The 12,330-nt window shown below is 70.3% G+C and overlaps 2 protein-coding genes across 2 annotated transcripts in view; both read left to right on the forward strand.

Annotated features, from left to right (window-relative positions):
* Positions 1 to 3,591: 3,591 nt before the first annotated feature.
* On the forward strand, positions 3,592 to 5,401 carry RPS26 (ribosomal protein S26). The gene is given in 5 exon segments (XM_055792017.1): positions 3,592 to 3,755; positions 4,502 to 4,679; positions 5,100 to 5,201; positions 5,204 to 5,229; positions 5,309 to 5,401. Coding segments are annotated over 5 exon segments (345 nt in total). The 5' UTR covers positions 3,592 to 3,752; the 3' UTR covers positions 5,345 to 5,401.
* A 2,119-nt stretch (positions 5,402 to 7,520) lies between these two features.
* The window catches only part of ERBB3 (erb-b2 receptor tyrosine kinase 3), a 21,049-nt gene continuing 16,239 nt past the window's right edge, over positions 7,521 to 12,330 (forward strand). The window contains 3 exon segments of the mRNA XM_055792392.1: positions 7,521 to 7,668; positions 11,128 to 11,279; positions 11,356 to 11,542. Coding sequence (XP_055648367.1) covers positions 11,199 to 11,279; positions 11,356 to 11,542 — 268 coding nt within the window. The 5' untranslated portion in view covers positions 7,521 to 7,668; positions 11,128 to 11,198.

Consider the following 12,330-nt stretch of genomic DNA (forward strand, 5'->3'; position numbering starts at 1 on the left):
AACTTAAAAAGAAAAAAAAAAAAAAAAAAACACACACCCCAGCGAGGGGGAGCTCTTAACGATTTGCCTTTTTATAAATGGAGTTATTTAAATATTAACGGACTTTTTTGTGCTTTCCCACCCCCACCCCCACCTCTCACCTCCCTCCATTATTTATTGAGCTTTTCAGTTTCTCTTTTGATAACTTTTTTTTGGGGGGGTTCCTCCCCTCCACCCACCCCCCACCCTAAGTCTCGCTTGAATTTTGGAGACTGTCCCCCCCCGCCCCCATCCCCCCGCCCCCCCCCCCGGTCCTGCTCGGCTCTCCGAGCCCTTTCCTTGGTGGTTCCGCTCTCGGGCGAAGCCAACCTCAGATTAGGTGCTAAAATCCCACGGGACCCCCCCCCCCCCTTGCTCGCGGGACCCCCTGCCCGGTGGGGGGGGCCGCTGCGCCCCGAGCTTTAATGAGTTTAATTCAATACAGGGAGCGTAAGGCAGGACCCCCCCCCCCATCCCCGTCCCCGCGGTGCTGGTTGTGCCAGCGTTTGAAGCCCCCCAGGGACGGTGGGCGCTGGGGGGGGGGGGCAGCGCTGGGGGTCCGCAGCGCTCCCCTGAAATGAAGGAAAGGGGAGCCAGGCTCCATCCTCCTTCTGGGAATCTTCCTCCTCCTCCTCCTCGGCACAGGCCAGTATCTCCTACCCGCTCTGCTGCGGGGGTGACCCCCCCTACGCTGCCCACCGGTGCTGGGGACCCAGATCGGGCCCCCCCACACCCTCCCCCCCCGCCCTGCCGCCACCCCCCCTCTGCCCCCAAAGCCTTCCCGGGGATCGGGGGTCTCCCCGCGCTCCGGTGTCATTCCTGGTCCCGCAGCGGCACCCCAAAGGCCGGCGGCACCCCCCGGGAGGGGGGGGGTTGAGGGGGGGGGGGGGCTCTGCATCCAGCAACCCCCTCCCAAGCCCCTTCCCCCAGGGATGGGCTCTGGGGGGCACATTGCCGGGATGGTTTTGGGGGGGAGAGACACCAAGGGAAGGGGCTCCCCATCACAAGGGGGGGGTCCAGAGCCAGACCCCCCCCCCTCAAGAAACGCCCCCCCCCTCCTACCCCAGGACAGGACCCCCCCCCAAGAGGGACGTAGCAGGGCCAGGGGTGGGGGGCAACAGATAACCAAAAACTACCGCGCGACCCCCAACGCCCATCCCTGGCGGGGGCCGCGGTAACACCGGCCGCTCCCGGGACCCCCGGCTGCAGCCCCCCCCCCCAGCCTGGGGGGGGTCCCCGCTTCCTCCCCCAGCCCAGGATGCATAAAATGCCCCTCAGCAGCCGCCCCCCCCCCCCCCCGGGCTCCTGAGGTTGAAACCAAAGGCTGTTCCTTTTTCTACGGACACAAACACAACCACCTCACGCGGCGGCAACACCCGTTGCCCCTATTTCCCATTTTCTTTGATTATTATCTATAATTTTAATTTTTAAATTTTTAAAATTTTTTTTTCTGGCTTTTTTGGGTTCTGCGTGGCCGGAGGGGAGGGGGACAGCACGGCCGGGGCTCAGCGCGGGGGTCCGCTCGCACCTTCTTGGCCAGCACGATGATCCGGAGCCCCCCCCCCGCCCCCCACTGACTCCAGCACCAAAAACCCAAAAATGGGTTTTTACGCCCCGAAACGCCAGCGCCGCCGTTTTTGGCCACTTTTAGGTCGTTGGTGGTTTTCTGGGGGTTTTATGATATTTTGGTTTTTTAATTATTTCTCCCACCCCCACCCCCACCCCCCGTCTCTTTTTTTCTTTCTCCTGTTAAAGAGTCTAAAACAAAAAATGTAGGAATTTTGTAAAACTCCAGGTCGCTTTACTCCTGTAAATATCTATATTTTTTAATCAGATGTATGAAGAACAAACGATGATGTGCAATACCCCAGCCCCCCCCCCCCCGCCCCCCCCCCAGCCCCCCCCCACACCCCCCCCCTTTCCTTTCTAACGAGTTTTCATTTGTATATCGTTAATGGATTTGCTGTCGTCTTTGTTTTTTTCCCTTTTTTGTGAGGTTAGACTCGCTTTTGGATAAAAAACACCCCCCAAGCCCCCCCTTACGCCCCCCCCCCCCCCCAGGCCCCCCCCCCCGTGACCGCAGGAGCTTTTGTATCTGTAAGATATTGTAATTACCTATTTGTGTAACGAGATCTACTACTGTAAGTTTTGTACTGTACTGGCTGAAGGTCTGTTATAAATAAACCGGAGTAATTTAAACGCCCCCCCCCCCCCCCCCAAGTTTCCCCTTCTTGGGGGTGGGGGGCTGGGGGGGGTGGAGGGGCTTCTCTTTGCAGGGTCTGGGGGGGCACTGGGGGTCCCCTAGGGGTGGGGGAGGCATTGGGGGTCCGCTCTAGGTGTTGGGGGGGGGGGGACCTGGGGAGCCCTGTAGTGGGTGGGACACTTGGGGACACCCCCCCCCCCCCGAGCATGGAGGGGGGCACAGGGCACTGGGGGTCCCCCAGGGGTGGGGGGAGGCATTGGGGGTCTGCTCTAGAGGTTGGGGGGGGGCATTTTGGGGAGCTCTGTAATAAGGGGACACTTGGGAGGGGACCCCCATGAGCGTGGGGGGGCGCAGGGCACTGGGGGTCCCCCAAGGGTGGGGGAGGCACTGGGGGGGCCCTTTACGTGTTGGGGGGCTGCACTTGGGGACCCCCATAAGTGTGGGACACTTGGGGGTCCCCTGTGGGCATGGGGGGGCAGGATGACAGTGGGGGCCCCCCAGAATCAAGGGGGGCAGGACACTGGGGTCTCCTCCGGGGGTTTGGGGGCACACACACACTTGGGGACCCCAACAATGAGTGGGAAATTTGGGGGGGCACCCCCCAGGGGGGGTGGGGGAAGGACATTGGGGGTCCCTTCTAGGGGGGTTGGGGGAGCCATTTCAGGGGACCCCCGAGCACTGGGAGGGGCAGGATGATGGTGGGGGTCCAAAATTTGGGGGGGCAGGACACTGGGGGTCCCCGGGGATGGGGGGGACACTGGGGGTCCCTTCTGGGTGTTTGGGGGGGGGACGGACACTTGGGGCCCCCCCATGAGTGTAAGGGGGGCAGGATGGCGGTGGGGCCCCCGGGGCTGGAGGGGGAACTTTGGGGGTCCCCTCTGGGGGTCTGGAGGAGGGGGGATACCCTTGGGGACCCCCTTGAACACGGGGGTGGGGGCAGGGTGACAGCGGGGGGCCCCCCAGAGCCAGAAGAGGGGGGGAGGGGGGGCAGGACACCGGGGTCCCCCCGGGGGTTGAGGGGGGACCCTGGGGGCCCCCTCTGGGGGGGACACACACTCACGGGGGCCCCCCACAGCGGGCGGGGACACGGGGGGGGCCCCCCACGATCGCGGGGGGGGGTGGGGGGAGACGCGGCCAACCAGGCCCCGCCCCCCCAAACTACATCTCCCAGCGGCCCCCGCGGCGCGCGCGGGCGCGATGACGACACACGCCGCAAGGCGCGGGCGGGCGCACGCGGGAGTCCCCTCACACCGCGCGTAGCGCCGGATCCCTCCGCCGCGGCCAGGAGGAAAAATAGTCCCTCCCCACCACCCCCCCACCCCGCACCACCCCCCGCGACACCCGACTCCCCCCGAATCCCGACACCCGACTCCCCCCGAATCCCCCGGAGGGGCCTGTGCGAGGAGGAGGGGGGGGGGCTGAGCGGGGTCGTGTTGGCCGCGGGCGGCGGCGGAGCCGATCCGGGGCGGAGGGATCGTATATAAGGGCGGCGGCGCGTGGCCGGGCCCTCTTCCGCCGCCCCGGCAGCGAGATGGTGAGCGCGGCGCGGCCGGGGGGGCCTGAGGGGGGTCCTGGGGGGCTCTGGGGGGCTCTGGGATGTCCTGTGGGGGTCGCATGAGGCCATGGGGCCCGTACGGGGCGGGGGACGCCGAGGGGGGACCCGGGGGATGCGCCGGGAGGCCGTGGGGCGGCCCCGGGGGCCCATGTGGAGTGCTGAGGGGGGGGGGCAGGGGGGCGGCGGAGAGGGGCTTGTGGGGCTCGGGAGGGGCTGGGGGAAGGTTGTGGGGAGCCGGGGGTGGTCAGGAGTGCTGGGGGGAGGTTGTGGGGGCCCTGTGAGGGGGCTTGGCGGGTGTGGGATGCTGTGAAGGCCCTGTGGGGGGGTCAGGCCAGCGGGGGGGGCGCCTGGGGGGGGTCACAGGTGCTGGGGGGAGGTTGTGGGGGGTCGGGAGGTGCGGTGGGGCAGCTGGGGACATCCTGAGGAGGTCGGGGGGTGCAGTGGGGGGGGGTCACGGATGCTGTGTGGGGGTGGGGGGTGCAGTGGAGAGGTTGGAGGCGCCCTGGGGGGGTCAGAGGGTTGCAGTGGGGCCGTTGGGTGCGCCCTGGGGGGTCAGGGGGTGCTGTGGGCCTGGAGGGCCTCGCAGGGGCTGCCAAGGCTTGTGCCAGCCCTGCAGTGACCCTGGGGGGAGTGACCCACAGGGGTGGGGGGGGGGCCCATTCCCAGCGGTGCTGGCGGGGTGGGCAGGGGGACTGGGGTTCATCCTTTTGCCCCCCTTCCCCCAGACGAAGAAGAGGAGGAACAACGGGCGGGCCAAGAAGGGCCGTGGCCATGTCCAGCCCATCCGCTGCACCAACTGCGCCCGCTGCGTCCCCAAGGACAAGGCCATCAAGAAATTTGTCATCAGGAACATTGTGGAGGCCGCGGCTGTCAGGGACATCTCGGAGGCCAGCGTCTTTGACTGTAAGGGCATGGGGGGGGGGGGTGGCACTTGGGGGCCCCACTGCACCCCCTGACCCCCACAACCTCCCCCTAGCATCCCAGACCCCCTGCCAGCACACTGACCCCTCCAGGGCCCTTAAGCACTCGCTGACACCCCTCCCCCCAAGCCCCCTCACAGGGCCTCCACAACCTCCCCGCAGCACCCCTGACCCCCACCCCTCCCGAATCCCCCAACCTCCCCACAGCACCCCTGACCCCCCCCAACCTCCCCCCCAACACCCCCTGATGCCCCCCCTCAGTGCCCCACAGGGGCCTTTGGGCACCTCTGTGCCCTCCATAACGGTGCTGACCCCTCCACCTAAATGGGGGGGGCTGTGCCCCTCGGTATTATGGGTGTTGGGGGCTATGCTGACCCCCCCCCCACGTGCCCCCCCCCCCCAGCCTATGTCCTGCCCAAGCTGTACGTGAAGCTGCACTACTGCGTCAGCTGCGCCATCCACAGCAAGGTGGTGCGGAACCGCTCGCGGGAGGCACGCAAGGACCGGACCCCCCGCCGCGCTTCAGACCGGCTGTATGTATGGGGGGAGGGGGCTGGGGGCTTGGGGGGCATGCCCCCAGCTCTGGCTGAGTCTCTGCTTCCCCCCCTGCAGGGTGCTGCGCCCCGGCCCCCCCCCAAACCCATGTGAGGAGACCCCGGCTGACCGTGCCCCCCAGCGCAGAGTGAATAAAGGACCCTGCACCGAGCCTGGCTCCGTCCCTCTGGGGGGGGCTGCGGGGGGTGGGGTGCGTCGCTCTGGGGCCATGGGAAGTGTTAAGGGCTTGCTGGGGGGGCTCCCACCATTCTCCAGCCTGGGGAGGCTGCTGCCCACCCCACGGGGAGGAGCCCTGTCTTGGGGGGCTGGGGGGGGTGGGGGTGTTTGTGTTTTGGGGGACAGGGATGCCCAAAAGCCTGTCCCAGCCTTGGGGGGTGGGGGGGCCTGCAGGACGGAGCTGGTGCTGTGCCCCAGGAAGCACCCCCCTACCTGGGGGGGGCGCTTAGAGCTGCCACTGGACCCCTTCCCCAGAACTGGCACCACTGGGGGGGGGGCTATGGGTGTCCCCAGTGTTTCCCCAGGACCTGCCCTGAGCTGTGGGCAGGGTGGGGGGCGACGCTGACACTCCCCCTGCATAGGGGCTGGGGGGGGCTGGATGATGCCTGGTCCTCACCTGGGGGTCTTCTGCAGGGCCTGGCTTCATGGGGAGGGGGCTGCAGTGGGGCTGGGCTTCACCCTGGGGGGGGCTGTAATGGAGTCGGGCCCCCCACACACACACAGAGTCTTCTCGATGGTGCTGGGGGGGGCTGCAGTGGGCCCGGCCTTTACCCTGGGGGGGAAGGGGGGGCACAGGGGGACCAGCTTTTGCCTTTTGGGGTCTGGGGGGGCTGTAGTGGGGCCAGGCTTCACGGGGGGGGGGGGGGGGGGGGGGGCACAGACCTTTTCCTCAAGGATGTGGGTGGGCGGTGGTGGGGCCAGATGCACATACTACAACCCCCCCCCCCCCCCCCCCCCCCGCCCTGCCCACCCCTCCTAGTGGTGGGGCTGTAACAGGGCTTGGATTTGCCCGGGGGGGGGGGGGCGGGGGAAAGAGTGGGGCTGGACCTTTGCCCCGGGGGGTGGCACAGGGTTTAGGCTACACCTGGGGGGGGCTGTAGTGGGCTCAGACAACCCCCACCCACTTACTGTGGTTTTGGGGAGGGGGGTGATGGGGCCTTTGCACGGGGGGGGGGGGGGGGGGGGGGGGGGCTGCAGTAGGGCAGACTTTGCTCCGGGGGGGTCACACAGGGTCAGGATGCACCTGGGAGGGGGGGGGGGCTGCGATGATGAGGCCAGACCTTTGGGGGGGGTCTGTGATGGGGGCCGGACCTTTGTCGGAGGGGGGGGTGGGGGGTGGGTGCGGATGAACGGAACTGGGGGGCTGCAGTGGGACAACATTTTGCCCCTGGCCGGGGGGGTGGGGGGGGGCTGTGATGGGGCTGGGGGTCCTGGAAGAGAGTCGGTCTGCGATGCGGGGGAGGGGCATAGGTTTTCGGGGGGTCTGCGATGAGGCTGGGGGGTCCCGGGGAGGGGAGTCTGCGGTGGGGCTGGGGATGCACAGGCTGGGGGGGTCCCGGGGAGGGGTCTACGATGGGGCTGGGGGCGTCCCGGGGGGGAGGGGGCGGGGTCCCGGTGAGGGGTGTGTGTGCGATGGGGCGGGGGGGGATGGGGGGGGGGTCTGCGATGGGGATGGGGGGTCCCGGGGGGGGTCCCGGTGAGGGGTGTGGTGTGCGATGGGGCGGGGGGGGCGCCGGGGGGATGGGGGGGGGTCTGCGATGGGGATGGGGGTCCCGGGGGGGGGGGTCCCGGTGAGGGCTGTGTGTGCGATGGGGCGGGGGGGGCGCCGGGGGGATGGGGGGGGTCTGCGATGGGGCTGGGGGGGTCCCGGGGGGGGTCCCGGTGAGGGGTGTGTGTGCGATGGGGCGGGGGGGGGCGCCGGGGGGATGGGGGGGGGTCTGCGATGGGGATGGGGGGTCCCGGGGGGGGGTCCCGGTGAGGGCTGTGTGTGCGATGGGGCGGGGGGGGATGGGGGGGTCCCGGGGGGGGGGGTCCCGGTGAGGGCTGTGTGTGCGATGGGGCGGGGGGGGCGCCGGGGAGATGGGGGGGGGTCTGCGATGAGGCCGGCTCTCTGGCCGGGGGGGGTGGGCCGTGCCGGGGGGGGGGTGGTCTCGGGCGCGGCGGGCGGGTCCCGGGCCGGGCAGCCCCAGGGGGCCCCGCCCCGCCGCCCCGCCCCACTTGGCCCCGCCCCCCCGCCCCGCCCCGGCGGCCCCGCGCCAGGTGCATTCCCCCCCGCCGCGCCCGGGCACGCTGCAGCGCCCGGCCCTGCCACGGGCCCGCGGAGCCGCGATGGACCGGTACCGGCCCCGGCCCCCCCCCCCCGCCGCTGCTGGTGCTGCTGCTGCTGCTCCGCGCCCCGGCACCGGGCTCCGCGCAGGCAGGTGGGCACCGGCCCCGGCGGGGGCACCGGGGCTGCGCGGCGGGGGGCGGGCACCGGCGGCTGCCGGGGCGCTCGGGGCTCCCGGAACCGGAGTTCTTGGGGGTCCCCGGACAGGCGGTGGGACTGGGGGCGCTCGGGGGTCCCGAAAACCGGGAGTTCTCAGGGGGTCCCGGGACCGGGAGTTCTCGGGGGTCTCGAAACTGGGAGTACCCGGCGGTCCGGGGCAGGCGGCGGGACCGGGACTGCTCGGGGGTCTCGGAACCGGGAGTTCTTGGGGGTCCCAGGACAGGCGGTGGGACCGGGGGTGCTCGGTGGTCCCGAAACGGGGAGTTCTCAGGGGTCCCGGGATCGGGGGCGCTCGGGGATCCCGGGACGGGTGGTGGAACCGGGAATGATCGGGGGGTCCTGAAACCGGGGGCGCTCGGAGGTGCCGGGACTGGGAAGGTTCGGGGGTCCGGGGACAGGCGGCGGGACTGGGGGCGCTCGGGGGTCCCGAAACTGGGAGTTCTCGGGGGGTCCCGGGACTGGGAGCGTTCGAGGGTCCGAGGACGGGTCCCGGGACCGGGGGCGCTCAGGCATCCCGGTGGTCCCAGTTCCAGCACCATGGGACCCCGCTCCCGTAGCCCCTTCCCCGGGGGTGCCGGGGCTCGGTGCCCCCCCACCCGGGGCTGTAGCTCGGGGGGTGCCGGGGCTCGGTGCCCCCCCCCCTCCCCCCCTCCCTGCACAGAGACACCTGCGGCCCCCCGCAGCTGCCGGCACTAATTTTAGGCTGCAGGGCCAGGACCACCCGATGGGGCTGGGGGGACCCCTGGGAGGGGACACCCCCCCGCCCCCCCCCCCCCCCGCCCGGTGCTGCCGGAAGGGCCGCGCTCAGCTGGGGGTTGTTTTCCAGCCCCACAAGGAAAACACCGAGGGCTGGACGCGAAGGTGGGGCCGCGTCACCCGCCACCGACGGGGGGGGGGGGAGGGGGGCACCCCGGGGTGGGGGGGCCACGCCGGCGGCACGTGGGGGGCGCACCGGCCCCTCGGCGCCTTCGCCGTGCCATGTGCTGCTGCTGCCGCGCTCGGGGGGCTGGTTCTTACGGGGGGTCCAGCCGGCCCCACCCCCCACCCCCCCCCGCCAGCACCCATAAGTGCCCCACGTCGGGGTGCTCTCCCGCTCCTACCCCCCCCGTGTGGGTCCCCCCCCGGCTCAGAGCCCCCTTTGTTCGGGGCCAGGATCTGGCCCGCCGGCCACCCCGCGCACACAGACCCCCTTTGTGCCACCCGTGGGGCCTAGGGCAGGAGGTCAGCTCGGCCCCCCCGCGTCCCCCCCATCCCCAGCTCCCCGCGTCCCCCCTGAGCTATTCCTGGCGGCGGGGGCCGGGGGGGCCGCGGTGGCACGCGGCTGATAGCGGGCGACGTGCCGGAGCTGCCAGCGGGGCCCCGCGCCGATAACGCCCCGCCGCCACGGCGCCCGGGGGGGCCCCGGCCGTCACCCCGCCGTGGGCAGGTGCACCCGGAGCACCGGGCACCCACCGCCCCCCGTGCCCCCGGTTTTGGGGAGGGGGGTGCCCCAGGAGGGACCCTCGAGTGGCTGCTGGTGATTCACAAGCACAGCTTGTTCCTGGCTACCCGGGGTCCTGTGGGGGCCACATCCTGCACGCCCCCCCCCCCGGGCAGGTTTCAGCTGCCCCCAGCACCCTGTCTTGTTTTTTGGGGTCCCTGTGCCCCCCTGCCGGAGCCCCGCTGTGCCCACCCCCAGGGTGTCAGGGCGGGGGGCCATGCCCCAACACAGCTGGGAACCTTTTTATAGCCCCTTCCCTACTAAAATAGCTCTGGGGGGGGGGAGGTCCTGGCCCTGCGCCCCCCTCCCCTGCATGCACTGAGCTGCCCGTTCTCTGCAGCTGCCCCCCGGGAGGGGGCTTGGGCCCCCCCACAGCCCCCACACCAGGGCTGGACAAAGCCGCCATTTACCCCCCCCGTGCCCCCCCCCCGCCGAGGCCTGAGTCATGTCTGTGCTGGCCGGGGGGGGGCCATGCCCTGCTGTGCCCCTGGGGGGCTGCCTTCCCCCCTCCCCCCCCGCTTTCGGGGGGCTCAGCCTCCCCCCACCCCGCTCACCACAATCGCCCCTTTGTGCGGCTGTGGGGAGGGGGCCGCATCCTGCCCCGCGCACAAAGGGGCCCTGTCTGCCCCGGCGTGGGGGGGAGGACGGGACGGGCAATGATTAACTCGGGGGCCCCCTTGGTGCTCCCCCCCCCCCCCCCCCCGCCCCCAGAGCTGGGGGCACCGCCGCGGGGTCTGGGTACCCCTGGCCCCGATCCTGGGTGTCGAGGCGGGGGGGCTGTGGCAGCGGCGGCCGGGTCCGAAGTCCGGGCGTCGCGGGCGAGCGGGGGGGGGGGGGCCATGTGGCACCCGCCTTGCGCAACCCTCGCCTGGCCGGTTCGGGCGCCTGGGGAGGGGAGGGTGGGGGAGCACCCGTCACCCCCCCGCGCACCCCAGGCATCGCCACCCCCGCGGCGGGGGCACCGCTCTGGGAGGGGACGGGGACACCCTGAGGGTGCCGCCATGGGGGGGGATGGGGATAGCATGGCGGGGGGGGACAGGGGGCACTGTGGGGGGTACCAACATGGGGGGGGGCAATGGGACAGCATGGCCAGTATGGGGACACGCACCATGGTGACACCCTGGGGGTGCTGCCATGGGGGGGGGGGGATTGATGGGGATAGGATGGTGGGGGACAGGGGCACCGGCATGGGGGGGGGTGATGGGGGCAGCATGGTGGGGGGCAGGGGCACCAGCATGGCCAATATAGGGACACACACCATGGAGGGGACGGGGACACCCTGGGGGCACTGCTATGGGGGGGGGGGCAGGGGCACTGTGGGGGCACCAACGGGGGGGGGGGGGGGAATGGGGACAGGGGCACCAGCATGGCCAATATGGGGACATGCACCATGGAGGGGACGGGGACACCCTGGGGGTGCTGCCGTGGGGGGGGTGATGGGGTTAGCATGGAGGGGGACAGGGGCACCGGCATGGGAGGAGGGGGGGGGCAATGGGGACAGCATGGTGGGGGGCAGGGGCACCAGCATGGCCGATATGGGGACATGCACCATGGAGGGGACGGGGACACCCTGGGGGTACTAGTATAGGTAGTATGGTGTGAGGGGACACCACGGAGGGGACAGGGACACCATGGAGGCACCAGCATGGCCAGTATGGGCAGGGGGGGCACCATGGGGGGGACAGGGACACTATGGGGGCAGCAGCATGGCCAGTATGGGGCAGGGGGGCACCATGGGGACACCGGTAATGGGGTGGAGGGGACACCATGGAGGGGACAGGGACACCATGGGGGGGGGGGGGGGGCATGGCACGGCCACCGAGGGGAGGATGTGACCTGCCTGGGGGTGGGGGGAGAGGGACCCCCTGGGGGGACATGGGTGGCACGGTGGGGGACAGGGTGCTGTGCCCGCAGTGTGCGCGGGGACGCTGAACGGGCTGAGCGTGACGGGGGACGCGCAGCACCAGTACCAGACGCTGCACAAGATGTACAACAACTGCGAGATCGTGATGGGCAACCTGGAGATCGTCCTCATCGACCACACGCAGGACCTGTCCTTCCTGCAGGTGGGGGACGGGGACATCGGGGGGGGACGGGGACGGGGGGAGCACCGGCACAGCTGACCCCTCCCGCTGCCCGCAGACCATCCGGGAGGTGACGGGCTACATCCTGATCGCCATGAACGTCTTCGCCTCGTTGCCGCTGCAGAACTTGCGCGTCATCCGCGGGACGCAGTTCTACGAGGAGAAGTACGCGCTTTTCGTGCTGCTCAACTACAACCCCAACAGCACCCACGCGCTGCGCCAGCTCGGCCTCAACCAGCTCACAGGTGGGACCCCCGGGACCTGCCCCCAGCCTGCGCCGTGCCACCCACCGGGGTCCCCATCCCAGAGCCCGTGCCACCCCACCGGGGTCCCCTGTCCCAGATGGTGCCACCTCCGCATGGTCCCCGTCCCAGAGCGATGGTGTCTCCATCCCAGAGTGGTGCCATCTCCCCGTGGTCCCCATCCCAGAGCCATGCCACCCACCGGGGTCCCTGTCCCAGATGGTGCCACATCCCCATGGTCCCCCACCCCAGAGCAATCGTGTCCCCATCATGGGAGCGATGGTGTCCCCATCCCAGAGTGGTACCATCTCCCCATGGTTCCCATCCCAGAGCGGTGCCACCTCCCCGTGGTCCCCATCCCAGAGCAGTGGTGTCCCCATCATGGTCCCCATCCCGGGGCGATGGTGTCCCCATCCCAGAGCAGTGCCACCTCCACATGGTCCCCATCCCAGAATGATGGTGTCCCCATCCCAGAGTGGTGCCATCTCCCCGTGGTCCCCATCCCAGAGCCATGCCACCCACCGGGGTCCCTGTCCCAGATGGTGCCACATCCCCATGGTCCCCCACCCCAGAGCAATCGTGTCCCCATCATGGAGCGATGGTGTCCCCATCCCAGAGTGGTACCATCTCCCCATGGTTCCCATCCCAGAGCGGTGCCACCTCCCCGTGGTCCCCATCCCAGAGCAGTGGTGTCCCCCATCATGGTCCCCAACCCGGGGCGATGGTGTCCCCATCCCAGAGCAGTGCCACCTCCCCATGGTCCCCATCCCAGAACGATGGTGTCCCCATCC

The sequence above is a fragment of the Falco peregrinus genome, chromosome 19 (assembly GCF_023634155.1).
Source record: "Falco peregrinus isolate bFalPer1 chromosome 19, bFalPer1.pri, whole genome shotgun sequence".
Classification (NCBI taxonomy): domain Eukaryota; kingdom Metazoa; phylum Chordata; class Aves; order Falconiformes; family Falconidae; genus Falco; species Falco peregrinus.